The sequence below is a fragment of the Lutra lutra genome, chromosome 12, assembly GCF_902655055.1.
Source record: "Lutra lutra chromosome 12, mLutLut1.2, whole genome shotgun sequence".
Lineage (NCBI taxonomy): Eukaryota > Metazoa > Chordata > Mammalia > Carnivora > Mustelidae > Lutra > Lutra lutra.
In genome coordinates, this window is record NC_062289.1 from 60,462,304 (window position 1) to 60,490,204 (window position 27,901).

Consider the following 27,901-nt stretch of genomic DNA (forward strand, 5'->3'; position numbering starts at 1 on the left):
TCACATTATCAATCCACCTCAATCTTTTAGTGGTTATATAATATTCTAGTGAATATATTTGTCAGACTTTATTCAATTAATCCCAAACTCCTTGATCAATTTCTTTTCAGCACAATGGGACACTGATAGTAATGTCTAGTCATTTGTTTCTGACTCCAAATGTCACATAAAAATGCAAGGTTATGATCAGTTGTGATATCAGAGTTCTCAAGGCAAAGGAGGTCAGGTGTTAACTGTGCAGAGGCTCAGGTGAAGTACAAAGGAGGCCTTACCCTCAGGTAGACAAGCAGAGGGGAAGACTTCCTCAGGCCCACCCATTCTGTTGGGTCAATAGGAGCGCTGTAGAGCTGAGACTTGTTCAGCTGGTGGATGGGTATATTTGTCTGGTTTTCATTTGGCTGAAAAGAAGAGAATGAAGAGTTAAAAAAAACCTCTTGCCCAGATTGGAAGAGTTCAGATTTTTCTCCTCAACCTTTGCACAAATGGACACGGTGGGACTGGGAGGGAAAGCTCCACTTCAGAGGGGAAGAGGACTAGGGTCAGGACATATTCAACATGGCAGAGGTGACTGAGGGGCTGGTCAGAATGTGCTTGTGGGTAAGGGTTCCCTAATATCTGTGTCACTTCCCTAAAGACCAGTCAAGAAAATTCCCCTATCTTCAAGGCTCACCAAGGAACAGTTGACAGAAAAGTTCTCGGGCTTAATGGTTTGCAGCTGGTACAACATTTTGCAAACGATGATCACACATGTCCAGACAGTGCAGACACTTGAAGCGATACGGCGCAGCTTGGCGTATGGCAGAGCAAAAGCCCAAGAAATCAAGAATACATAGTTGAACAGAGACACCTGAAAACATAAAAATCAGAAATGGGGATAAAAATTACATAACACGATACAACAGCCATGAAATGTGGCAACTCGATTTATTCAGTTTGGCAAAGTCTGATTGAGTTCCTGGCATATACGAGGCATTGCCCTACGTGTGTGTGTGTGTGTGTGTGTGTGTGTGTGTGTGTGTGTGTGTGGTCTTATACAGTGGAAAGATACATAACCAGGTTATGTAAATATAATGTAGCAGTGGGTCAGTGATAGATGGAACAGGCTCCTGTGAGAAGACCCAGAAGGGCTCCTTGGCCCCATATGGAGCTTCCAGAACATTTTCTGGAAGGGATACTACCTGAGCTGGGCCTTGAAAGATGCAGAAAGATAGCCAGGCCAAGAAGGTGAAAAGTGTATTCCAGGTAAAGGACATATAGGTACAGGCAGGAAAACATGACAGAGCACAGAAGGGACAGGTGACCACAAACAATGGGAAATTCTGGAGTTACGTGGATGAATGGCAGCAGTAAATGAGGCTGGAGATTCAGCTGGGAGCCACACTTTATGGACCTTTTTGAAACCATGCTGTGGCCTTGGAACCCTCTGTGTGGAAAATAGAGAGTTAAAACTTCCCAGCAAAAATCTTAAGGAAGGATTTTCATTTTGTTGAAATAAGTAGAACTAAAGAATGGAGATGCATCCATGGGGGTTCAGTGAGAGGTTGGAGACCAGGTCATGGCTGCTGCCAGGAGAACCTAACCAGGGCCCAGCTAGGGCCATGGAGCAGAAATGGGAAGGAGTCACGGATTTGAGATGAGAGGTAAAACTAGATGGAGCCGTTGACCGGTTGGTTGGATGGTGGTGGTGGCTGGGGTACAGGAGGGGGTGCAAAGAATGCCTCCCAGGTTTCTGGCTTGGGAGCCAGAGCCCTGAGACAATGACAGTAACCCTATTGACACAGGATCTTGGTGGGGGTGGGGAGCAGGTATAAAGAGGGAAGTCTGTGACTACAACCTAGTTTTAGACTCTGTGTGTGTTTATCAATCGGGGGAATGTCCAATCATTTCCAGTGGTTCTTCACAGCCAACAGTTCATGGAACAATATAGAAGCAGAGCCATCTTACTCATCCATGGAAAACACTCATGGGATTCAAATAATGATTAATATAAGATCTGGATATTATTAAGATAATGTCTTAAGAGCATTTCATATTATCAGCATGAATTAATTAACATTAATAGCACACAGTCAGTTGATAAAATTCCACATGTTGCCAGGGCTATGCACTGTGGGCTATAAAAAGTATGGTCACCTGATTGGCTGGCAAAACTACACAACAAGAAAGGAGGGGTCTCCAGGATAGTATTTAATTCTGTAATTTAGAAGCCACTACTTTTCTACTTAACTACTCATCACTGTCCAGGCAAGGAACCTCTCTGGGAATGAAGCCCTGAGGTATTAGGGTAATAAGAACTGTATTTCATAATTAATTAAGGAGGAAAGAAATACCACCCTGTGAACTCTACCACACTCACAAACACAATAAATGTTACATTTGAACATAGTATTTTGATTGGCTAAATGACTCTTCCTTAGTCATTGGCCAGAGTCATGTTAACTGGGATATTAAAACACATTTCTTTTCTCTTCAATGAATTCTGTAAGCCTATTAAAGCTACTATGAAATTGTCTTGTTATTCCTTTTAGTATGTATTGAAGGCACTGGGCATAAAAATAGCACAATGAAGTCACATAGAACTCTTTATCTTTTGAGTGTTAGAGAAAGATATATTTTAAGAAGTCCTAACTAGGTCCAAGGTAGCATATCCTGTGTGGACCTCTGGCCTCAAGAAACACATGGGTAGTGCCAGGGAGAACTGTGTAGACAGCTTGTGACAATAGGGTGGAGTGACAGTGTCTGCCTGGGCTGAGACCAACTGTATGGGAGCATGGGGCTGACCAGCTGGTCCAGGGTTAGAGAAGAGTACCCAATGGGCTTTTGATCTAAACTAAGGCTGGAGGGACAAATAGTAGATATCCAGACAAAGGAATTGCAGGTGTGAGACCTTTTAACAAGGGAGAACATGGGATGGACATCCTTGGAGTAACAAGTGGCTCACCATGAGAGCAGTGTGATCAGGGTCCCTTCAGAGGGCTGCTTTGGAATCCACCTAGGCTAGGGTATCTAGGAAAGAAAGTGGTGAAGGGGTCCAGCTCTGGATTGTGAGGATCCTGTAGCTCATGCCTGTGAGGACGGGAGAGCTGTTGAAAGTTTTTGAGTCAAGGATTAACGTGATCATATCTATGCAGTGGAAAGACTCTTCTGGCTGGCTGATAGAATCCATATAGGTAGGAGAAGAGATTGGGGCAGTGTTGGGCATCTGGTAGAGTGATCTAAAAGAGAAATGATGTGGAGGTAGGAAGTTTAGTTTTAGAGATATTGAAGGTGCTTTGGGGAATTCAAGGATGAGGTCATGCCCAGCTGTCACTTGGAGATAGGAGCCTGGAGTTCAAAGACCAGATGGGATGAAGACATAGATTTACAATTCTTGCATGTAAATAGTAAATGAATCACAGGCACTCAGGAGACCACCCACAGAGTGTCTAGAATCAGAAAAGGGACTGCTGTTAGAACCTAGAGAAGAGAGGAGTTGGTAGGAAGAGAAAGAGCCCATGAATGAGGCAGAGCAGAGGGGCCAGGGAAGTGTGTTGTTTTGGAAGACCACAGAAGCTCTTCGAGGACAAGGAAATTATTGTCAACCTCAAATGTCATAGAGAATCAAGTAAAAGGAGGCCTAAATAGCGTCCCTGAGGTGGGAAAACATAGACTTGGAGAAGCACCATACTTCATCCAACATAAACATGGTTGATGGTGGACTTATCCTTTCCCTGATGGTGGGAGTCTCGTGGAATGTACTTAAAAAACTTACAAAAGGCAAATATCTGGGCCCCAGCCAATATCTGATGAATCAGAATCTCTAGGGAACTAGTTGGTCATCCATGCAGCTAACACGTGTCCAGGTGATTCTTATTATCAAGAAATTTGGGGAACTAATTTTATGCCATATGCTTTCCTCACAAAACACTTTTCCATAAATTGTCACTTTCTCTGAATATAAACTTGTAAGGTTTGAGAACACCACCTTGAGAGAGGAGCCCCTGAGAACTGTGGTCCCCGCTGTGTGTTGGCCCAGCGGGCCTCCTCCCTCAGAGCACCCGCAGCCTCAGAGACTGCTTCCACAGTACAAACCTGCATGACACGCCCCTGTCTTGCACCCACAACCCTCCTGGGGATGCCTCTAATGTGACTTTGGTTTCGTGTACCAGCCATGACCATCAGAGTGTGAGCCAAGGCAAGAAATGTGGCTTCCATGCCTTTGTGTTAACATCTAGCACAGTATAAGCATTCAATTTATTGTAATTTAAGTTTAAGTTCATGATTAAGGCTAAATGAATGATTAGTGAGACTGAAGATAATAACAAAACATCAACTGGCATGTAGGGTAAATCTCAAGCTTGCAAAGATGTTTTATTTCTTTCCTTCAGCCAGTAAACAGTTACTGAGCTGACACAGTTGACCGGGTCCCATAGTAGCTGCTCAGGATACTAGAAAAAGGTGCAATCCCTTCCTCAAAGAGTAACCCAGTCTCTCAGAGCTTTCTTGAAATTAGGAACATAGTTGCATATAAAAAAGAGGACAGTGTTTTTTATATATATATATATATATATATATATATTTATATATTCCATAAAAAATTATATATAACATATATAACATAAATTACTATATATAAATAAATATATATTATAAAAATAGAAATAAATATTATAAGTAAAAATTACTATATATAATAAATATTATAAATAAATAAAATTACTATATATTATAAATAAACATATATTATAAATAAATATATAATAAATTTATTTAAACATAAATTACCATATATTATAAATAAACATATACACACATATATACATATGTATCCACTATATATATATGTGTATATATATATATATTTAAAATCTAGGTCCTTCCAAAGTGGTGTCCCTCTGGTAAGAGATACTGATGTAAAAGAAAGGCCTCTATACTAAATTCCTTCTCATGGTCTCTTCTTCCTCAGATGCCCATGAAGATAACCTTGTAAAGGTTTAATGTTTGACCCCACAATGACCTGAGAAATGACTCTGAAAGTTCGTGAAAACAAGCAGCCTGTTGATGGCCTTAGATAAGGATGAGGATTTCACTGGGTTTGTTGACTTTGTTCTCATTTTGCCATTTACTGATAGCAATTTTTGAGAAAGGCTATCTTTTGTACCAATCAAAATTAATAAGCTATGAATGGAAACTATATGGAACAAATGGCATCAGTGACAGGCTTCTCTGGTTGAGGATGAGCCAAGCCTTCAAAGCAGAAGAGGTCCCTGAAGGTATAAATCAGCACTTCAGAGGTGCACAGTGTTGGGGCTGCTGGTCACAGGTGAACACTGCCCCTGGAATTGTGTGGCCTAGCTTACCTCCTGCCTGCATCCAATGTGAAACCCTAGACCCTTGCGTTTGTTATCAGCCGATAAGATTCAGACATATCATAGCCTGGGTTTGGCACATGGCTCCTTACAGGAATCAGTGGCCTTCTTCCCCAACTGTACCCATAAATAGAGAAAGGGTTCAAATGAAGCCTTGTGAGGAGCCAAGTTAGAACTGATGGAGCCAAAACATTCCGAAATGAGGTGCTAAGCCAGCGAGGTAGAAATTTCAAATCAAAATAGTTGATGGGAAACCATTTAGAGGTCTTTTCCAAGCTCTCTGGGAGGGTACAAATGGGTCAAGATGGCGAAGGTGACAGGAGGGAGTGTGAAGAAATTTCTTCATAGGAGGTGCTTCTGTCAGTGCTTGCCCACCACCCTCCCCACCAGACAATGGGGTAGGGAGGAAGGGATGCTATATTCTCTCCCCAAACCCCAGGCAAGAAGCTTTAAGAAGCATCAGACAGAGATGCTAATTTGTGTATTAGGGAGTCTGGACACCAATGTCCAACTTTGCCCAGAAAGCCCAGCTGGCACGAACTGGGTGACCAGGACAGGAGTTGCCTCATTGCGAGACACATACACTAACAGAGCACAGACTGTGTGAGTGCGTCCCTTAGACCTGAAGGGGGAAGAGAGAGCACCAGAGCCATCCTAAGTCCTGCTTCGGGGACGTTCCTTTGTGGGGGATGAGACTCCGACAGAAAGGGTCAGAAGGAGCAGATGCTGGGAAACCAGGGGCTAGTGGAGGCCCACGAGAGAAAGGGGAAATTTAATCAGCTCCGGGTCAGTGTGAGGCCATCCTAAGACAGCACACCGCCATTCCCACCTGAGGCTGTGGTCCAGCATGGGAGACCTTGTAATAGCCCTTAGTTCACTGGAAGGAGGGGCAGGGAGGGAGGCAGTGAAGGAGGTGTGTGTGAGAAAGAAAGAAGCTGCTAGAAGAGGTAAGAGATATCTCCACATCTCCACATGGTAAGAGAATGAGTGTTGTGTTGGCGAGGATGCAGAGAAAGGGGAGCCCTCTTGCACTGTTGGTGGGAATGTAAATGGCTGTAGCCACTGTGGAAAACAGTGTGGAGGTTCCTCACAAAGTTAAAAATAGGTCATCTACCCTAGGATCTGGCAATTGCACTGTGAGGTATTTACCCGAAGAATACAAAAACACGAATTCAGAGGGATATGTGCACCCTGATGTTTGTTGCAACGTTATTTACAATGGCCTAATTATAGAAACAGACCAAGTCCCCAGTGACTAATGAATGGATAAAGAAGATGTGGTATTGGAGTATTACTCAGCCATCAGAAAATAAAATCTTGCCACTGGCAACAATGTGGTTGGAGATAGAACATATTATACTAAGCAAAGTGAGTCAGTCAGAGAAAGACAAATACCATGCAATTTCACTCATCTGTGGAATTTAAGCAACAAAACAAATAATCAAAGGGAGGAAAAAGAGAGAGAGAGAGAGACAAAGCAAGAAACAAACTCTTAACTGTAGAGAACACGTGGGGGATGGGTGAAGTAGGTGTGGGATGTAAGGAGGGCACTTGTGGTGAGTGCATGGGTGATGGATGGAAGTGCTGAATCACGGTATTGTACACCTGAAACTAATATCACACTGTGTGTTAGCTAACTGGAATTTAAATAAAAACTTAACAAAACAGAAAAACTTCCATCTTCTTGAGAAAAAAAAAAATCAGAGTTTGGTTCTTTTCTGTGACCAGACAAGTCTAATTAATGAGGTGAGATTCTGTTCATTCTCTGAGGTAACTCTAGGACTTTCTATGGGCTGGAAATGATCAGAAAGTTTTGCGTTCAGGGACATGGAGAAAACTTTCTCTGTCGAATACATTTTAAAGGGAATGTAGAGGTCTGAAATAAAGTAATTTTTATGATGACACCCCACATGTTCTGATTGCTTGATACTGCAGTGACATTAGTAAGAACTGGCCATGAAGGGAAGCCCAGAGACCAAAGTCAGTGCACAGGAGAGACTTCATGATGTCCAAGGATCAGGCAGACACTCACCCTTTGGGGCCAGAGAGCCCTCCCGTGGGCGGGATAACAAGATGTGAAGCTAGGGTGACACGCTTTGGGCTTAGCCTTCTCACAAAGGGATTCTGGCAGACGTTAGCAGCAGTGGAAGCAGTATTTCTCTGAGGCATGAGTGCCTGATGTGTTTTAAAGTTATAGGTGAAAGAGATGGAATTAGGGAGGAAAATTCTGGAAGTCTACACAATGTATGAAACCTGGAGAAGGAAATAGTCATATGCCATCAAAGGCCTTTTTCCTAATGGTGTAACAGGATGAACAACAGGTCATGACACTTTATCTACTTGACAGTCTATGAAGAAGACATTCTTGGGACTCATTAGGATGATTTTAACAAATATAAGCCTGCCTTTTATTTAGGATTTGTAAGAAAGGGTTATCATTGAACTCCTTTCTCTTTCTGAACTCCACAGGATGGACTTCAGATAGTGGATTTTCTGTGCTCTACTCACACTAATTTTCTTCATTTAATGCTGACTCCCGTCATAAAACTGTCTTCTTTGCAACAACTTCTCATGCCATCTGAAGACGTCTGTGCATCGGATTTGGTTAACTCTGAAATGGCCTTTGCTATTTGCAGCCAAATGCCTTTTCTTGCCCTTCTTCATTGCTCTTTAATACTTTACCCTCAAACTCTTTCTGAATTGGTCAATTTACGGCTACAGTTAAAATGCTTACACATCTTTGTCTTCAAGGAATACACATAGTAGGCTTGATTTTAGTTCTAATTAATGTGTACACTGTTAACAACGGAGTGCATGTCCCTCTCTGCTATAAATCTCACAGGTGGAATAGTTTCTATTTTTTTCCACACCTGGCAGTGATCATGGAGGCATTCCAGATGGTTTGCATGAAGTCGAGAATGTTCTAGTTTAGACTGGGGAGTTCAAATTAAGGTTCATCCTTTGTTACCTACTCGTGAACCTTTTAGGTGTATGGTGGTATGGTTATAATATGATGTTATTATTTAAGTTTTTTTTAAAAATTAGAGGCAGTGGGTTCCCTACTGAATTTTTAGAAGGCAAAGACTCCTCGAATTGTCACTCAAAACTAGTCCAGGGAAATGAGAAACATGTTTCAATTATCTGCTGAATGAATTGAGAGTTAATCTCTTCACAGTCAACAGCAAAGAACTGTGGGCTGAATGATGGCTCTCCTCCTTCCAGAGGAGAAAACAGAACTGCAATATAAGGTTGAAACGTGGTGTCTTATCTCAAAATATCCAATAATAAACAAGGTGAACTCTGGCACAGATTTTATTAAATTTGGGGGCTGAGTTTACTCCTTGGTAACATAAACTGGAATATTATTGTTTTCCTCAGAGAGATTTTATGCACAGTTAGTACAGAAGGGCAGCCTGCTCTCACACAATTCAACTAAAGATTCAGTGAAAATAAGTCACCTTTCTGATATGACCAAGCCAGTCAGGAACTAAGCCAGAGCTTCTTTCTGCCCTGCTATCTTTCCCATGTCTCAGGACAACTGTCCTTTGGTTTTCTGCATGTCAAAGTGTATGTGCTATCTCTAAGCCTTGGTGTTCTAATGTAACGGGGATTTCATTTAAAATAAAATCATAGAGTTGTGAAAGGTAAATGATGATCCGCTGTGGTTTTGTTTGGCCTGAAGACAACAACAAATGTTCACTTGCCTCTTTCACAGAAACCCAGATAATGTATGATGAAACGATTTTGATGATATGCAACTCCAAAATCCACCACACGAACACCTGCAGCTTGTGGAAATATTCCAGGAATTTTAAGAAGAGCACAGTGAGACGGTCAATCACCAGATGCCATTTGTTCCTTAAATCTGCAAAATAGTAAATTCACCCAAGAACATAAAATGTTGTGGGTTTGTTTGCATTATTATTTAAAGAAGATCTTGTAACATTCAGATGGGAAGGAAAAGGTGCAAAGTAATAGTAGAGGATGCATTTAACGAATATCAAAATCTGGAGGAAAGGTGGTCTAAAGCTCCCATGTCATGATGATTTAGACATGCACTGAGACTCTGAGGGACAAGATTGCTTTCCTTAAATTCACTTAATCAGTGTGAAGAAGTATTTTTTGACCTCTTAAAGCTTAGCTATAATTCCCTAATTTCTTGGGAACATTAGGTAACTGAGTTCCCTTGAAATGACATCTTTCTTGCTTCTGTAAGTTCCAGGGGCTTAAAGAGGGAGTGGATGAAGCTCACCGGTCACCCCAGAAGAATGAGGGGCAAGAGTCTGTGTCTCTTTGCAACTGAGAGTGAACACTGAGTGTCTGAATGACCCAGTCCAAATTCCCGAAATGTGGTCAGACTCACCCTAATCAAAATTTTTCATCACATTAGTCATTCCCTTCTTCCCACCTTGTGCTAAGTAGTAATATTTTGCAGACTGGGGTCATGCTTCTATCTATAAGGGCTTTCCTGGTCCACGTGACTGGAAGTCACCATAGAACTATCTTGTGGCACCATCATGTCACCACATGTGTAGACAAAAAGCTCACCAGCCCAGACAGATAAGACCTGAGCCTCTCTTTAAGGAGCTTCTTCTTCACATGGCTGGGGTGGTTGTAGCAGTTATTGTCTTCATTTCTGAAAGTTTCAGTAAGGTCCCAGTTATTGTGAAAAATGCATATTTACAAAGTGACACAGATAATAGTTGATACAAAGATGTCAGTCATAACTGACCATAATTTAGAGTTGTAGATGGCAAGTATATGAGGGAGTGCCAGAACAAAGGGTAGTCCACAATTTCTGGGGAGATCCTCTTAGTAAAGTCCAAAACCCTCATGAAGTAGTAGAGCAAATCTTAGTCCTGGGTTCTGGGTCCCATCGAGCTTGGTTCTCCTTCATGCTGAGGAATAGCCATTGCTTAGATATGGAAAGGGCCATTCTGGGTCCCTCTCAGAATCTTTGGAGATGAGAGGGTAAAAGGGACCAAGTTTGGGGGAATTTGCCTTTGGGAGGGATCTTCATCCTTGTGCCTTTTCATTTTCTAATCCTTTAAAGCACAGAACACCAGAACAGACTAAGCGTTCTGCCTTCTCTGCTCTGTTAGATAATGCGTCCTGGTCACCACGCACGTCTAGTTCTCATCATGCCCCATTAAACATTACCTCAAGTCGATGAAGAAAAACAGAAAAAAGAGCCCAAAGAATAAAGAGGGAAAAACCTAAGCTGACAAGACAACAAAAAATCCTCTAGGAGTTGGCTTGATACGATAATTATCCCATCGCTCATTTGTTCCTCCAGTTCCCAGGTCCTGAAACATTTGGACCGAATTACAAGTATGTTCTTAATTACCAGTTCCCTGGGGAAGTTCCAGACTGGTTTCTTTGAGAATGTGTTTGAAAAGGCCCTGTCTAGAACTTTCTGAAATTCTACACAGCTGCCTGCCTCTGCTGCTGGTAGGAAACATCCCTGACTGAAGACACAGGTAGGAGCTACACCCACCCTGGGCCTGGTGGGGACACCTCTGGCAGATCAGGAGACAACAGTCATTCATCTGCTCTTTTCTCCTACCTCAGATTCACAAGGAAATGACGGGAGCAATTGGAACCACAATGTTGTAGCTATAGCAACTAAAAGACCGCACCCCAACTTTTACTTCATGGACTGGATCAAATCTCTATCCATTGGGAATGAGTCCGTTTCATTCACTGAATCTGTCTGGCAGGATTTTCTGAGCAGCTACTGGTAGGGGGCGGGTTACCTGAAGTCTCTTCCTCCTCCTCTTCCTCCTTGTCCTCTTCTTCCTCTTCCTCCTCTTCTTCCTCCTCCTCCTCACTGTCTTTCCCAAGCTCAGCCTTCTCAGCCTTATAAGGGCATCCTTCTGGTTTGTCATCCCCAGGCTCGGCCAGCTTCCTGATGTCCGGCTTCTCCAGGCTGGCGGTCAGATTCATCATGGCAAGGTCCGGAAGGCTTCCTTCGGGGTGGGCCAGTCTGTTGGCAGAGAGCAGCTGAGTCAGGGGAGGAAAGAGCGCGGGAGAGATTGGAGTTGAGGGGGCAAGTAAAAGGAGGATAAATAAAATGAAAATCGGTGTGGGTACACAGGCCTTGCAATGTGGTGTCGTTAGCATCTTGTCACTTTTTTTTTTTTTTAAGCTCTTTCTAAAAACAAACTGTAAACTCAGGTCTTGTTAGCTTTTCCAATTCGGGTTCTAGTGATTAGTCACAATTGAGAGCTATCGACACCTAAACTTGACATTTTTCCCGGAGGAGAAAATGGTCAGAGTTTAGGATGTAGAAGCATGAAATGACAATCGTGTAGAGCAAGCATTTCATGGCTTCACGGGGGACTTACTCATTTTGGTGGATTGGTAATTTTTTCTTGATGCTGCTCAAAGTAATTGAAATAGAAAGGAAAAAGAGGAGATGAGAACAGAAGAATTATAAGGAATGTCAGAGATCACACATCATGCTACATATCATCCACTATCGCATTCCTGTATGCGGATGCAGTGGTCCTAACGCCAAGAGCATTCCAAGATGGCGTCAATAGCGTGCTATGGCTATGAACCCTAGGCTTGGCCACTGAGTTGAGAGTGGGCAGGATTGCAGGTCATAAAGGTGGAGAACAGAGAGACAACAGAGGCAAATCACGTCATGCTTTTTAAGGAACGCAGCCAACCATCCCGCAAGAATCCAGTCATTCACACTCCAAAGAGGTTTTTAAAAATATATATATTCTTAAATAACATGTAATCGCAATCAACCTTTTGCACAGACTTATCCCACTCTGCCGTCATCTAAATCATAGGCAGTGGAAGCGAAATGCTTTTGGGAGTAAGAAGTCAGTATCACATTCCAGCCCGCGGGCACCGAGGTTGCCTGAGGGACTAGCCGTCTTGGGGAGAAAGGGTGTGACAGCCCGGGTGAGGCATGGGGACACAGTTTTGCCGAGCCTGGACAGCGCTAGGGGCATTCCAGCTTATTTCGTGTTAGACAATAACAAGTATCATCTTCATCCTACATTGTTAAAAAGTATATGTTTTTACTCATAGCCAATTTGAAGGAACATCTTTGGGCAGTAAGGAAATATCATGGAACCATCTACTGGAAATACTGATAATCTTCTCCATTTGTAATAATAAATTTGATTTGTAATAATGTATTTCAGCCTGGTTGTAACAGGAAGGACAATTAATAATGTTATCCTATCTGTATAATTGTGGGCTCCAAGTATATTATTTAATCTTTCTGAAATTCACTTTTTTTTCTATAAAATCAGTAAGTTTGGCTAGATAAAATTTTACACTTCCTTACAACTCACTGATTTTATATTTGAAACACACCTGTGATGCTGGGAACCTGTTGCAATGACTCAGCATTGTCCTTAGACTTTTCGAACCTTTATCATTCAAAAGGAATTCCTCTTAACAGGGTGCCAAGCAGGTAAATTATAGGGTGCAGAAACATTTTGTGAATTGAAGAAAGACACAATGTCCTGAGGATGTTCCCACGTTGGTGGAGAGAGTTATGATGACATACCCCCTTCTTATTTTCCAAAGCTAGTCAATCCACTCTCCTGTCCTCGGGGAAGTCCCCCCCCACTCCTGAAACTCCAATACCACATTTTCACACCAGCACTGCGCGTCAAATCTCAGGGGGCATACGCGCTGTTCTTGTTTTGCTGGGACTCAGCATATGAAATGGTGTTAAATGTAAAAGCAGTCAGTTGTCACACAATTGTCAATATTTATATGTTCTCTGCAGCACTGGTAGCAGATGCATTTTATAAGTGAAAAGATACTTCTCATTATGACATTTGGTGGAGGGATGACCATCTCGGAGTGCATTTTTCCCCTCTACATCAATACTGCCATGACTTTGCACTGACAAGAAAAAAACTTGCCAGGGATTAGAGTTAATCAGTGGAATGAAACTTACAGAGATGAGGCTGTTTCTGCAGCTGTCACTCTGGATATGTAACAAATAGCCCTCAAGAAAAGAGGCCCCCAGATTGTCTTGCCATAGGCGGGGCATATTGAGGGGAGATTAGGGAATGAAGTAATCAAAGAAAACCACTTGAGTAAACCTAGTGGAAGTATGTCTAGAAGATTGACTTTGGAAACTCGTAACAGTCCACAAGAGATCGGGGACTAGATAATGCTGGGGAGAGAAGAGAACATAGTATCTGCATCTGAACCAATTATCTGTGTATTTCCATCTGACATGATCCTTAGGAGGAAACAGGGCATGTAATTCCTGAATGCCTTCTGGAGCAGTCTAACGTCAGGAGCTCGTAATGGATGACAGAGAAAGAAGGGAAAACCTGTATCGGGCTGTCATTTACTTGACTCTAGGAGTCTGTTAACTGAGAAATTGCATGAGAAAATCTGTATTCATAAAATGTGTACAGATGAAAATATTTTTAATGCCTGATTGGGGTTTACAATTTTAAAAAGGACACCTACGTAAAGCCTTTCATTTCCTTCCTTTTTTTTATAGCAGTTTTTTGAAGGCAATACAAAATAATGTTAAAGCACGCTCTTTGGAATCAGAAAGACTCAGATTCAAGCCTCAACTAGACAACTACTAGCTAGATGATTTAGAAAAACTCCCTACCCTGTCTTCCAAATCTCAGTCCACTGATCTGAAAAATGGAGTAATAGCTACTACTTCACAGAATGCTGGGAAAACTAAGGTGATTTCTGTTAAGCTCTTAACACAGTGCTTAAAACACAGGGAATATTTTTAAAGTAAAGAACCATCTGCTCATGATAGATCTTCATGTACTGCTTTTGTTCATTTGTATCATGAGAAGGCAGAGTTAGAAATATACCTTTGCAAGGAACCTCACCACGCTGGACAAGGGCTCATCTTGGACTCTAACTCTGTTATCAGCACATTGTTAACAGAACTTGTGTATTACAATGGCCATTCAGAAGAAAAAGCGCCAACGTTTCTTCCTTGGGAGTCTGTCCCCCCTACTCTCAACCTTCTGTGCTCTCTGCTGACTGCCCTCCACCTGCATTTGCTGAGGCTGGGCTGCTGCACAGGTGGGGCTGTCTGCCCAATGTGGAGTTCATGGGCAGAACCAGCCCCCAGTTTGCCATAGTGAACAGCTGGACTGAATCTCTTGGAAAGCCTAAGTACCTCAATGTAGATATTCCCCCTCTCCCCTGCCCGCAGTCAACTTTAAAATGGGATCCTTGTTTTCCAAAAGGTAAGTGAGTAATCATGCTCCCTGAAATTTATAATACCTACAATACTGTTAATTGGGTGCTGATCCTCATGTTCAAGTTATGTAATCAGCACTTGAAGGAGATTTAAACTGGATTCTCAGAGAACTCCCTCCCCCACTTCCTTAAATCCCACTTTTTGTATGCCCCCCCTGGCTGTGGAGTTCATTTTCTTTTCTTTTGCATTGTCTTTATCCACACCTATAACTTCCTTGCCTTGCTTTTATGGTGCTCCAGGCTTGGAGCTGTAATCTTCTCACTGACTGACTATTTCTCCTGTTGCATTCTAACGAAGCAGGTGATGTTCTCCTCCTTGTGTCATCATTCACTCTTTCCTTCTGCACCCATGGCTTTCTTTAAACGTTCCTCAATGCATGCATCTCTCCATTTGTATCTACATAATTTTATTCTAATGATGGTTCTGGGGACTCTTCCTTTGAGGGCAGAAAGCCAGTCTTAAGGCTCCTGGGCTCCCTTGAAAAATGTAGCACTGGACTTGGTGTACAATGTGACTCACATTGTACATGTTTGGCCAATGGCTTCTAGGCACTGGATGGGCATTTTTATTTGAAACAGAAGAAACAAATTATGTTACATGGACAGTTGAAGAGGCTTAATTCTGTATTAGGAACTGACTTTGAGTCAATATATGAAACCACATATTAAGGTAGTTTCCATGAAAGAAAATGGGAAGTCCACCATTACAACAACTCCTTAGTCTAAATTCTATTCATTTTTATGACTATTCTAATTTGGAATATTTGGCAATGTAAAGTGCATCCACCCTATTCATTAGACTATTAGAGAAAAGAGGTGTCTTGCAAATTTCTGGTGTTTATAATTAGTATTTAAATAATACTTATACTGCTTAAGATTATTTTCTAGAATGCAAACACACTTTTAGAAGATGGTATTCACAGATGAGCACTTGATTAGTAAGTTTAATATCATATCTTAAATGTGCATGGTAGTAATTCCTTCTGAAAAAAATCTACTCGGCAGGTTTGGGTTGATGGCTCTAGTTTCTGCATTTAAGACAGAAATGACCATTACTCCTGTTAAAACATTCTAATTCATTCTGTTTAAGAATTCAGTTGGAACTTCCCCACAAAGATTTGTATCATCAAAATTTTAACCAGTCACCCACTGTCCTCACCATCCCCACCTCATACTTTGTTAAGTCATGTCTAAATTTTAATCAACCCAGAAGCTGAAAGTAGGCATGTCTTCCCTTTCATCCAGACCTCACATTTACAAACACATTATTCTCCTTATGAAAGAACACTGAACGTACAAGGAAGAAATTATGGGAGAAAGCTTCTTTAATAAAAGGATTGACTTACTATTTTCATCAAGACTAGGTCCTGTTCAAAATTGGACACGCTTTACACACAGCCTTTCAGAAGAGCAGTGAGGGAAGAGTTTATCGGGTAACATCCTCCCTGGGGAGTAACTCTGGCCTTTCTTAATATGAAAAGGAAAGATTCCACTGCAAAGAAGATAGTCCTAACAGTGGAATGTTTTGAGTTTTTAATGATTTTAGGTGGATTTTGATCATTCTAAGAATTCCTGAGCACATTCCCTGGCCTTGTGACTTGGGTTAATGGGGATAGGCTTTTTCTCAAGAGAGAAATTCTAGACAACCGGAACCATAACTTGTATCAGCCCCTGCTGTTGGAGCCCATCAAACCAACTTCTGCCTTCTTAGATAGGTCCCAGCCATCTCCTCATATAGCAGATGGTAAATACTTTATGGGAAGAGATAGAAAGAGACAGAGATAGAGAGAGACAAAGATGGATGGACAAGGGAAGAGAGGGAGAAGGATGGATGGAGAGGTATAAGAGTAGAGGGGAGTGAGGGGGAGAAGGAAAGGAGAAGGTGGAGAGAGATTGAGAGAGAAGCTCCTTATGTTTGAAGAGATGACATTTCAATAGTTGCTCAAGATCTCCAGCTAGTGTCTATCAGCTAAAAACCTGAGGTTGACTCCTCTCTCTCAGGATGTCAACAAAACTGGCTCCCAAAGGAACCAGCCAGTCTTCATCTCTCTTTCTTCAGTGATCTGCACAGTGATGCATTAATTTTTCACCCTTCTTTCTAGAAGTTTTGGCTCCCAGGGTTTGCTATTTGGTTGTCAGCCTTGGAATTTTACATAGGAGAAAAGCAAATGGAATAGAAAACCAACAGATCTTTCAAAGATTTAATTTGTTCATTGGCTTTATTGTAAAATACGTGTTTTTATGACCTACATCACTGGCTTTACTACAAATAAGATAAAGTTATAGGAGTGGCTATTTTAATTCACCTATTTAATAAAGTCAGGATAGCTTTAGGAAATTAGATCTCCAAAGACCTTTTTCTCTGTACTCTTAGGGAAGTTGAGAATAACTCTGCGGACAACACTATCAAAGCTTACTCTTTATTATGTGTCGTCCTTTGCATGTTTTATCTCCCCAACTGAGTGATAGGGCTCTAAGGTAGGGCCTTGACCCAGGGTCCGTCTTTGCATCTTTTATGAAATCTGGTGACCTAAAAGATCTTTCTTCAATACACTGATCTTTTAAGTCAAGGTATATTTGAAGAAACCAATGTCTTAATTTTCTTTTAACCTATTTTATTGTGACTATTATCACTTTATTCAGGAAACATCTACCAAGGGTCAACAGATGGGTGAGGCCCTGAGGTTAAGTGATACGTGGACACAGGGTAAATTATTAATACAGGGACTCCAGCCGAGGAGCTGACGCCTCTGGCAAGGGAGATAAGACAGGCAGGCAGACAGTGTCAGAAGGCAAGTGTCAGAAGGCAGCAATGATGAAGTGCTGTGGAAATTCAGAGGAAGGGCAGATTCCTCGTAGCAGGGAACGTTGGCATTTGTGGGCAGGTTTGTGGCGGAGGCGGTTCTTGAGCTGAGCTCTCAGTCATGTGTCCAAGAGAGCGACGATGAGCTCTCCGGCCAGTGTTGGACTAATTGATCAAAGAATGAAATTAACGGGGCATCCATTTGAACCAAGACCGAAGGCTGAGCACCAGCTGAAGACCCTTGGCAACCTCCGAATCCACTTGCAGCACCATTCGGGATAGACACCAAATGGTCTGGTTGGCAGACTACATCCATGAGCGTACCTGAAGACCACTGTCCCCTCTCTGATGACATCATTTTTCATTTACAAAACAGCAAAGTGTTTAACACACCACAAGACCATTAGAAAAAAAAACAAACAAGAGAGAAAACATTGACATACCCACCTATTTATTATTAGATAAACGCGCCCATTGACTTTGGCATGGCTACGAGGTGAGAGATGGAAGCCCAAGGTGGCATGGGGATGGGGAGACAGGTGGGAGAGAGAAAGAGGAGACCGTTAGAGAGGAAAGATGCAGACTGTCTTGCAACCTTTAAGGCATCAGGTGTGTGCTCATCGATACTCCCATGCACGAAGAGGAGTTAGGGCAGCAAGACTCAGGAGAAAGGAGAAGTTAGATATATTCAGGAAAAAAATGCTTGAAGGTAACAAGTCGCTCCATTCATCTCGTCCCTTCCCCCAAAACACTTGACTAAAGATTGGTAATGTTTTAATTTTCAGAGCACAGTTATCAAATAGAAGACAATCTAAAAGATGGATTCTTGCTCCTTTCCCCAAATGAAAAAAAAAGAAAGAAATCCTCCTAAGTAACCACAGGCCACATAGTATTCTCTAAGTTTTCTAAGACTGAAGTTTAAAAAAGTCATTTTGTTTCTCTGTGCACTGGAATATGTTCTAAAACAAAACATGGATAAATTGCAGGGATGGCTACTTCATTACATGATGGATATTTCATACATTATCATATATATATGTTATTATATACTGTGGTTATGTTCTAATAGTATATATCTTATCAAGATAAATGAAATAATATTCCTGAGAATACCTGCTTAGAAATAATAATAGTTTTTTCTATTATCATGTACATCCAAACATTTTCCATGGTGTCAACTTCATCACTTCTCTAAGGCTAAACACAATAAAGTCTTCCTCAGACATAACTGACATTTGCTTATACAACCTATGTGTGCACAAAAACACAGCACACACAAATGGTGGACAAAACAGGAAAACAGCAGCTGGATATTTACAGAAACCACAGTACTGGAATCAATGTTAAGGAATACAATGAATCAATTATTCCCAATTTGTGGGCCAAGTTTTGTAAAACATTTACTAAGGAGGTGGGGGCAGAGAAGGCAAAGCATGCCAGTCAATCCCAACTCTGTAAATATTCTTTCTCTTCATCATTTTGATCTCAATGTGGTAATTTATTAGGGCTCCAGGGACAAAAAAATACTGTTAGTAAGGAAAACGCCAGAATGGGAACAAGTTAGTAAAAAAGATGCGATGTGTATCCTACATTCAAAGTTAAAAATTGGGAACTTTCATATTACACTGTTGCAGGAAGTTCCAAAACATGGAACTTGAATTTGACCCGAACTTTGAACCTTTTAAGGCCTAGAAAACTGTTTTTTCAGAGACTGAAAATGAAAAAGGAGGTTCCTAACCTCTTTAGATAGCTGGTCTTTTATAGCCTCTCATCACTCTACGTTTTCTTGGAAAATTAACTGCTTAAAGCATTCTTGGGGTAAAGCCATGGCCACGAGGAAGGCAAGCGATGACCTCAAAAGGCTACAAATAATTTAGATCTTTCTTTTCTTGTCATGGTATGGAGGGTGAGGGCTGTGAGTGGAGCAGCCATGAAACAGGGAGAAATTATCTCCACGTGAGATGGTAGTCCTTTCCAGAACCTACATAATTAAATAATGTTCTACATGCTTCCAGGGAGCTCTGAGGAACAAATTCTGTTTTCACATACCCTAGGTCTCAAAAATTGTGATTCCTTTGAGCTTGTACAATCCTTGTTGAGCTGCATGGTCTTCTGCAAAACTGTGGTCCTGAAAATCTCTATTTTCCTGAAAAACTATAACCCATATCTCTATCTGATTGTGTGACATTAGATTCAAAGACATGATAATTAAAAAAAAGGCAGGAAAAAGCACCTACATCCTGGAGGAATTTTGAATGAGAAGAAAATAGAGATCCAAGGCAAGAAAGGCATTTAGAAGAAAAAAAAATTAAAGGCATCATTAGCGATCGCCAATCATGGTATTTCTCTTATAAACATACAAATATACTTTGCTGACCAACAGGTTTTTCTTGATTATCGAATAAGACTTTTTGAACAAATAGTTACTTCTCAGAGTTAAATATCAAATACTAATTTTATCCCTAGCATTGGCAAGCAATGTCAAAATTGTCATCAAAAGTACTTCCACTAATTACTGATAAATCTTACTTTCCTGTGCCAGGACTGCATTTGTAAGCTTTTAATCTTAGGGTGATTTCTCCTGCTAACAAGTTTGCCTAGAAACCATCTCTCCTAGGGGGCTCCCAGACTTCTAATAACTACCTTTTTCCCCCTAATGTTTGATTATCACTGAGAGCAGCCACAGACCCCATCAGGGCCCACACTATGGTGGGGATTTGGGAGGAGATAGGTTATCGCTGAGCTTGCTTACTGATGCGGCCAAGACAGAACAAGAAATAACAGTTGCTTGATGACTTTGGATTCTACTGGTTGGGAGCCATTCACAGATTGAAAGGCATCTGAAGCTTACTCAGCTTACCTCCAAAAAACACAATACGAATATGGGAAAGAAATCTGCTGGCTATCCATACATAGATAGAGATTATAAAATGGTTTTCACCACCAAAGACGAGTTTTGGAGTCATCTATGACTCTAGTCCCTAGTATAGCAGAAAACCAAATATCCGGTGGTTCATAAACTGTGTGTAATGAAATAAGACTTCATCTTCTTTTGCTGTACTCATTATTTCCCTTGAAAAGGAGTTCAGAGCTAAGTCAAGGGACTAAGGGGATTGTCGGCTGGCATCTACACTCCCTGCGTATAGCCCTTTGCTCCCTCAGTTGCTCAACAAGGTTTTTTCCAGGAACTGAATCATCAGCTAAATCTGAAGCAAAGAGAGAAATCAGCATGAACGTTCACCAGAAGAATGCTTGCAATTTCCCTGTGAGAGACCCGACTGTGAGATTTGTGATAAAACCATTGCGGTTGCAACACACACGGGCGGGGAGAGAGATACCTCATCTGTTGCTTGCAAGCGATTTATATATTTATAGATGAGAAGACAACGGGGAGCTGATAAAAGCAAACACTGTCTTCACTTTATTTCCTTGCACGTCATGCTGATTTCTGGTAGACTGCAGATTCTATCCTTTCAGGCTAAGTTCATTTCCAAAGCGGAAAGGAAAATTCTGCCCATCGTATTTGGTATGCTCTCAGAAAACTCATCCTCTGAATCAGCCAGATCTCCTAAATGTTCTAAAAACACATCACAGCCCAGACACAAAATATCCATCACCAACTCTAAAGCATTTGCATCCACGCAGCTATTTTAAATCTACTCAGGTGAGGATCAAGATCACTTGGTATTAACCAGTCCTGAGTCACTATGTAATGTTTTGGAAACTGCCATCAAATACGCCACATTTTTCTCTCATTTCTTATTTTCACTCACCCATGGAGAGCTCAAGGGTGAAACTCTAAGGTTAGTTATTGGTTTCCTGCAGGGGGCTCCCCCCCGCCACCCCCCCCCCCCCCCCCCCCCCCGCGCTGAAGTGGGGAGTCAAAGCTGTCTTGCCCAGAACAAAAGGCTCATGCTTCTTGCAAGCGCTCACCTGTAGATGGCGCTGTCTTCTTTGCTGGGAATGGACTTCAGGTCTGTGAGCTCCAGGAACCGATCGTGGAAGTAGTGAAGGTGTAAAATGCACACCAAAAGAAAGGAGGTGGGGATGAAGATACGAGTGAACAGCTCTGCCACGGTAAACTGTTTTAAGCCAAGATCCTCCAGCCTGTAAAACAAAACAAAACGAAACAAAACAAAAAGCGAGTGCTTTTCTCAGGCACATTGATTTTGCTGTAAATCACATCACCGTCTTTCACCGCCCTGTTATAACATTTCTTGCATCCCCCACTCCCGTGTGTTGGCTTTGATTTTTGTCTCCATCAATCCAACTGACCTGCTCTCCCAGAGGTCAGAAACAACCTCAATATTGCCAAATTCAGTGACTGCTTCTCTGTCTTTGTTTAATTCTGCCTCTAGTCCTTCTCGAAACAATTCTGGTCTTGGTGCCACCACACTGGCCTGGTTTTTCTCTTCTGTTGCTGTTTCCTCCATTTTTTTTTTAATTGGACCCCCAGATGTGACATAGACCCAGACTTCAGTGCTGAGTCTCTTCTCCAGCTTATCTCCCCCCCCCCCCCATGTTATCTCACAAGTACCACCTGGACACCATCTTTTCTATACACCATCTTAGCACCAGTGACTCAAATATGCATTTACAGCTCAGGTTTCTCCTGTGGACTCTCATGCCCAAATATCTAACAGAAGTTCTTTTTTTTTTTTTGTTTTTTCCTATAGTTATTTCATATTGAGTGTCTTCCAAACAGTGTTCTTGATTTCCCAGTTTTGCTCAGTCACGCTGTCCTGCACCCCTGCCCACCACAACTTGAGTCCTCCCTGTATAACTGTCTACCCTGTGCCACATTCTGAAATCAGAAAGTCTGTCTTTCTTTGCCTTCATAGCACATTCATCCACATTTCCTTCAGCCTCCTAGACATCTCTTGAAGTTGCCCCCTCTGTTATCTGTCTCTGCATCACCTGCTCTAGATAAAATCACCACCATTTCTCACAGGACCCCTGCTGCTGCTGGCTAACCCGCCCTGTGGTTTTTACCCTCACCCTCCGGACAGCACATTTTTTCAGCCTGTCAAGAGTTCTTTAAAGACTTAAAAATGTCACCAAGAATAAAATGCCAACGAGCCCTGCCCATCCCGGGTGTCTGGCTGCATTTTCCACCTCGGCTCTGTCCACTGTCCCCCCTTGCTCCGGGCAGCTGAAACTTCCCTGGCTTCCTCCCTTGTGCCAAACTCAGTCTTGTCTCAAGATCTTCCTGTTTGCTACTGGGTTGCTTTTCCGTATCTCACTCCCAACTCACACTTTTCTTAAGCCCTTCAGGGGGAGATTAAATGGCACCTCCTCAGGGAAGCCTGCCCTGACCACTCCGTTTACAGTTTGTACCTTCACTGTTCACTACCTCGCCCTGTTTTTGTCTCCTGCACAGACTTGCCACAATTTGTAATTAATTTATTTGCATATTAAGTAAGGTTTTTTTGTCTCCTCCACTAGAACATAAACTCTGCAGTGCTTAGGCTCTGTCTGTCCCACTTCCTGATGGGTCCCCAGGCCGAGCCAGTGTCTGGTACATGGGAGGCATTTGATAAATATTTGTTAAATAAATGTTAAAGACAGGTCAGCCTAGCTACATGGTGAGCCTTTCCTTTTAAGTTTTTCTCTTTCCCACCTCAGTATACTCATTCAGCTCCATGCCCCATTCTGGTAACTCATTCCAGAAGTTTACAGCAGCAAATCATAAAAGGACACAGCACATGCACAGATCTATTACATGCACATGAATAATGATTTCCTCATTAGTCCACTAGCACTTTTGCTATGGCCTCAAGTACTCCTTAGAATCTTCGCACCAGCTCTGTAAGTGAGGAGAGGCTGCTGCTTTTTATCATAAGCCTAGGAATCAACTGAACTGCTGAGCGGAACTTCAACTTGGGAAGTAGAAGGCATGAATGATGAAGGATGAAGCAGGTATTTCACAGGAAACAGTGGGTTAAGCCTTTGCCTTCGGCTCAGGTCATGGTCTTGGGGTCCTGGGATCGAGCTCCCCATCAGGCAGGGAGCCTGCTTCCCTTCCTCTCTCTCTGCCTGCCTCTCTGCCTACTTGTGATCTCTCTCTCTGTGTCAAATAAATAAATAAATAAAATATTTTTTTAAAAAAAGTTATTTCATTAAAATGGAGCTGAAAATGCACTTTTTGGTTATTAGTCGTTAAGTACATACTCTATGTGTCAAGCCTAGGGTTTGGCAGGGAGACCACAGAAGGACTTGTTTTCAAGGAACTTACAGACACTGATGACATCACAGTTTACTAGAACCTCCCCCAACGATGTTTGAACAAGATGAATGGAAATCTTCATGCCATCTGTCCCTTTCACAGCCCATTTTATACCAAATTGCTTACTTTTCTTTTTTCAATCCAGTCATATTTTGCCACAGGCCTGGGAAGTTCTCAAACTGATATGTGTATATAAAGATAAGCACCAGCATTGTGTAAATCACCACAGACATCCAAAAATACTTTAGGATTCGCCTCCACCATTCGTAGTGCACCTGTGAATCAGACACCGAAAAACACACAAGAAAAAAGAACTGATTAAAAAAAAAAAAACCTTACAAAAGCACCTCATTTATTCAAGCATGACAAGTGATGATGTTGACAAGTACTCAAAAATCAAATATATTTCATTTTTGGCTTTTGAGGCTCCTCAAAGAGTCAGCTGGGTCTGGATTAGAACCTTAGGACTATGAGAGTTGCTAACGAGGTCTTGGGTTAAGTCGCTCGACCCTTCTGAGCTTCCATTTCCTCCTCTGTGTACCTACTTTGAAAGCTGGAAAGAGGATGAAATCATCATAATTATAAGCTAGTCTATGGGAGGCATTCAAGGAATTATATGGTAGATGTTGTCATTGTGGTAGTTATTGCTGGGAGAAAAAACTGCCTCCATTTTGAGATTCCAGTATTTCAAAACTTCATCAATTTCGATTGAGATACTTTTGTCTCTACAGGTGAATTAGTGTAGTTGTTTCATTTGTCCTATTGGCTGCCTGCAAGAACAGTGTCCTGTTACACTTGTTTCTATCACTGAGTAACAATTTTTCTGTAAGTTAAGACTGAATTGGTGGAGATCTTCTTATATTTTAGTGGAATCTTCCATAAATTCTAATGGATAAAATACTAAAGAAGTTGATGTATTATGCACACACACACACACACACACACACACACACACACACAGGTTCCTGATCCTAAAGTCTGAAGTACAAGTGAACGGGGTATCAACCCATATTTTAGATTGCCCAGCCACTGTTCTTCACTGGCTGTTGAAGAGTCAGTGAAATTAAAAATTGAAATTGAAATTGAAATTAAAATTGAAAATTGACATTAAGTGTGGAATTAAAATTGAAATAAAAAATGAATTTAGTTACACAGGTTTTCTTTTTTTTTAATCAAGAAGTTTTGAAAAACTCATGAAGTTGTTTTTGTTTTTTTTTTTTACTTTTTAAGAATCCCAATTTTTAAAATAACATATACTCTGAAGACAGTCATTTCCCCTTCCAGGCCTCTTCATTTGCCTTTGAATTGCACTGATCACTTTAGATACTACATTCCTGGGATGACAATCATTTAGAATCTCAACAAAGGAAGCTCCCATGTATTCCTGGGCTGGCTACCAGGATTGAAAAAAGACAGAGGACGATGGTTTACCTACCTGATACAAGGCCACACAGAACAGAAACAGCACCATGTAGATGATTTTGTACATCACAATTTTACCCTCGAAGCTGACGAAGAAGAACATTCCTCCGCAGACATAGATCCAGTACTTGATGAACATGGCCACCACCAGATTGCCCAGGACCTTCATGATGTCCTGGTCATCATCTTCTTCCACTTCCTCTTCTTCCTTCCTTCTCTCTTGCTTCTCTTCCTTGGCTTCCTCTTCCTCCTTCTCTTCAGGCTCTCCTTCCATTTGTATATCTTGCTCGTCATCTTCAAAATAGAAGACCATGCAGTTACACTTAGTTGGTTCCCCACCCAGAGCCACACTTTGACTGTGTGTTGCATGGGGGGGGGCATGGAAGCCCACGTTTTCTGTGTTACTCTCTGATTTGAATGATTTCAGACGGTTGCAGTAAACAAGGAAGCATTTATACCCAATCATAATCAACTTTTGAATTTCATACAGTTTAAAAGCTATGAACACGGGAATATTTTATGCTCATCTTTTTTATAATACCTAACTTCATTTCCGGTATCCAATGACTTTGAGTACTACAGGATCTAGAAAATTAAGAACAGGGACTCCCCCTGCCCTCCACTCCATGGTTTTGCTTTCCACCATTGCAGTTACCCGAGGTCAACCACGGTCTGGAAGCAGGTGATCCTCCTCCTGACACACGGTCAGGTCAATAACAGCCTAATGTTAATGTCACCTGCCTGTGTCATTCACCTCGTCTCATCGCATGGGCATTTTCTCATCTCACAGCCTCACTAGAGGGCTGAGTACGCCACAAGAAGATATTTTGAGAGAGAGTGAGACCACATTCACGTAACTTTTATTACCAAGTATTATTATAATTCTTCTTAGTAGTAGTTGTTCATGTCTTATGGTGCTTAGTTTATAAATTAAACTTTATCATAGTCTTGTATGTTCAGGAAATGACAGAGTATCTTCAGGGTTCAGTACTATCTGCAGTGGTAGGCATCCACTGGGGGCTTGGAATGCATCCCCTATGAATAAGGAGTCCCCTGCACATGACAATAACACAGATTAAAACGACGATATCAATTTCAAATTCTGATTGTGTCAGGGCTCTGAAAGTGTGACCTTGGATAAACCATTTAACTTCTGTGAACCTGTTTCTTCTTCCCTTAAGTGGGAATCAATTTTGTGAGGATGGAATGAAGACACATTTCCAAAAGCTCTTTGTGAACTCCCGGATGTGCACAAAATCATCCCCACTGGGGCCCTGGTTTTCCATCACTCCAGGTCACGCTTAGCTTTTATCTGGTCTGAAGCACAGAGGATTTCTGATGTATGTGGGGTGTCCTCTCTCTGTCATTTGCTGAGCACAAAACTCTCTAGTCACACTAATTTACCTTTTTCTTCATTTTCCTGACTTCCGATTTTGATCTCAGATAGAAGAGCTTCCTTCTCTTGAAGAGCTTTTTGCTCAGTGAGGTGTTGCCTCAGCAGGAGCCAAAAAGTAATGGTGAAAAGTATCTGAAAGCAGAGAATTAAGAATTAAGAATTAAGAATTAAGCCACCCATTTGAAATGTAAATACAATTCAATATATACAACGTTTTCTCCACATTTCAGCAGAAACACCATAAATAAGCCTCTCCTTTGGAGACAGTTGGGCAGCCACTGGATTTCACCTGAGAGTCACTGGCTTTGAAATCCCCTTTGCTGAAGACACGAACAAGCGTGTTGAGGGCCAGGAGGACATTTGGCAGCAAGCTGGGGCCCAGGGAAGGTGTCCCGACAGCCCAAACTACTTCCATCTGGGCCGGAAGTCAGCTTTGGCAACTGATCTCCCCGGAGGGAGAAAGTCCTTGCTTTCCTGTCCCAACTGTGACATGAGCACAATTACAACAGGAAGACATATTTCTTCCATAATACTCGTTGACTTTGCGATGTTCCTTGGAATGAAGAATTCCACAGATGGGGAAAAAGAACATTTTATCCCGGAAAACAGAACTCTCTAATATCCTATTCATCTCCCAAAGCTGAAGGAAGAATTGTTTTAAGTGTCCACACTTGTATTTTATGGTTTTGTGGAGGGCTGGGGGCAGGGGGCAAGCTGATGCTTTTTGGGGAGCTCCTTCTTCAGGAGATAGAGGACCTAGTACATAGTATTTGTTTTGTACTAGCTTTACTGCAATACAATTTACATGCTATATACAATTTATCCATTTAGAGCATGTGACTCTGTGGTCTTTCATGAAGTCACAGAGTTGTGCAACCAACACTGCAGTCAGTTGTAGAATATTCTCATCACCCCGAAAGAAACCTCAGAGCAGTCACCCTATTCCTGTCCACCTAAACATACTAAACATTCTTTGGTCGGTGGTTTCTTTTGTTTGGCATAATGTTTTCAAGGCTTATTCCTGTTGTAGCACGTGGTGGCACCTCACTTCTTTTTATTATTTGATAGTATTCCATTGTACAGACAGCATTTCATTTCTCAGTTGATGGGCATTTAGGTGGTTACTTTTTTTTGAGGTTATTATGAATAACACTGCTATGAGCATTCACGGGCAGGTTTTTGTGTGGACATAGGTTTTCAGTTCTGTTGGGTATAAAACCTAGGAGTGGAATTGCTGGGTCTTATGGCAGTTCTGCGTTTAACCTTTGGAGGAACTGAGAGACTGTTTTCCAAACTGTTTTCCAAAGTGGCCGCAGCATTTTCCAAGCCCCCCAGCATGAGGTTTCAGTTTCTCCACGTCCCCAATAATACTTATTATGGTCTGCTTTCTTCTTTTTTTAAGATTTTTCATTTTATTTTTTCATTTATTTTTTCATTTGAGAGAGAGTGAGTGAGAGAAAGGGAGCAGGGGAGAAGGAGAA

At 41.7% G+C, this 27,901-nt stretch overlaps 1 protein-coding gene across 2 annotated transcripts in view; it reads right to left on the reverse strand.

Moving 5' to 3' along the window:
• Positions 1-27,901, reverse strand: part of PIEZO2 (piezo type mechanosensitive ion channel component 2) — a 471,611-nt gene that overhangs the window by 83,203 nt on the left and 360,507 nt on the right. Inside the window, exons 14-23 of one of the 2 annotated variants that reach the window (XM_047697822.1) lie at positions 26,429-26,552; positions 25,038-25,318; positions 23,729-23,877; positions 21,310-21,483; positions 17,824-17,865; positions 11,696-11,728; positions 11,105-11,334; positions 9,053-9,213; positions 671-847; positions 273-398 (exon numbers count right to left, since the gene is read on the reverse strand). In XM_047697822.1, the coding sequence (XP_047553778.1) occupies positions 273-398; positions 671-847; positions 9,053-9,213; positions 11,105-11,334; positions 11,696-11,728; positions 17,824-17,865; positions 21,310-21,483; positions 23,729-23,877; positions 25,038-25,318; positions 26,429-26,552 (1,497 nt within the window). The remainder of the gene's footprint in view (positions 1-272; positions 399-670; positions 848-9,052; positions 9,214-11,104; positions 11,335-11,695; positions 11,729-17,823; positions 17,866-21,309; positions 21,484-23,728; positions 23,878-25,037; positions 25,319-26,428; positions 26,553-27,901) is intronic. The other variant, XM_047697821.1, reaches the window with a different exon arrangement.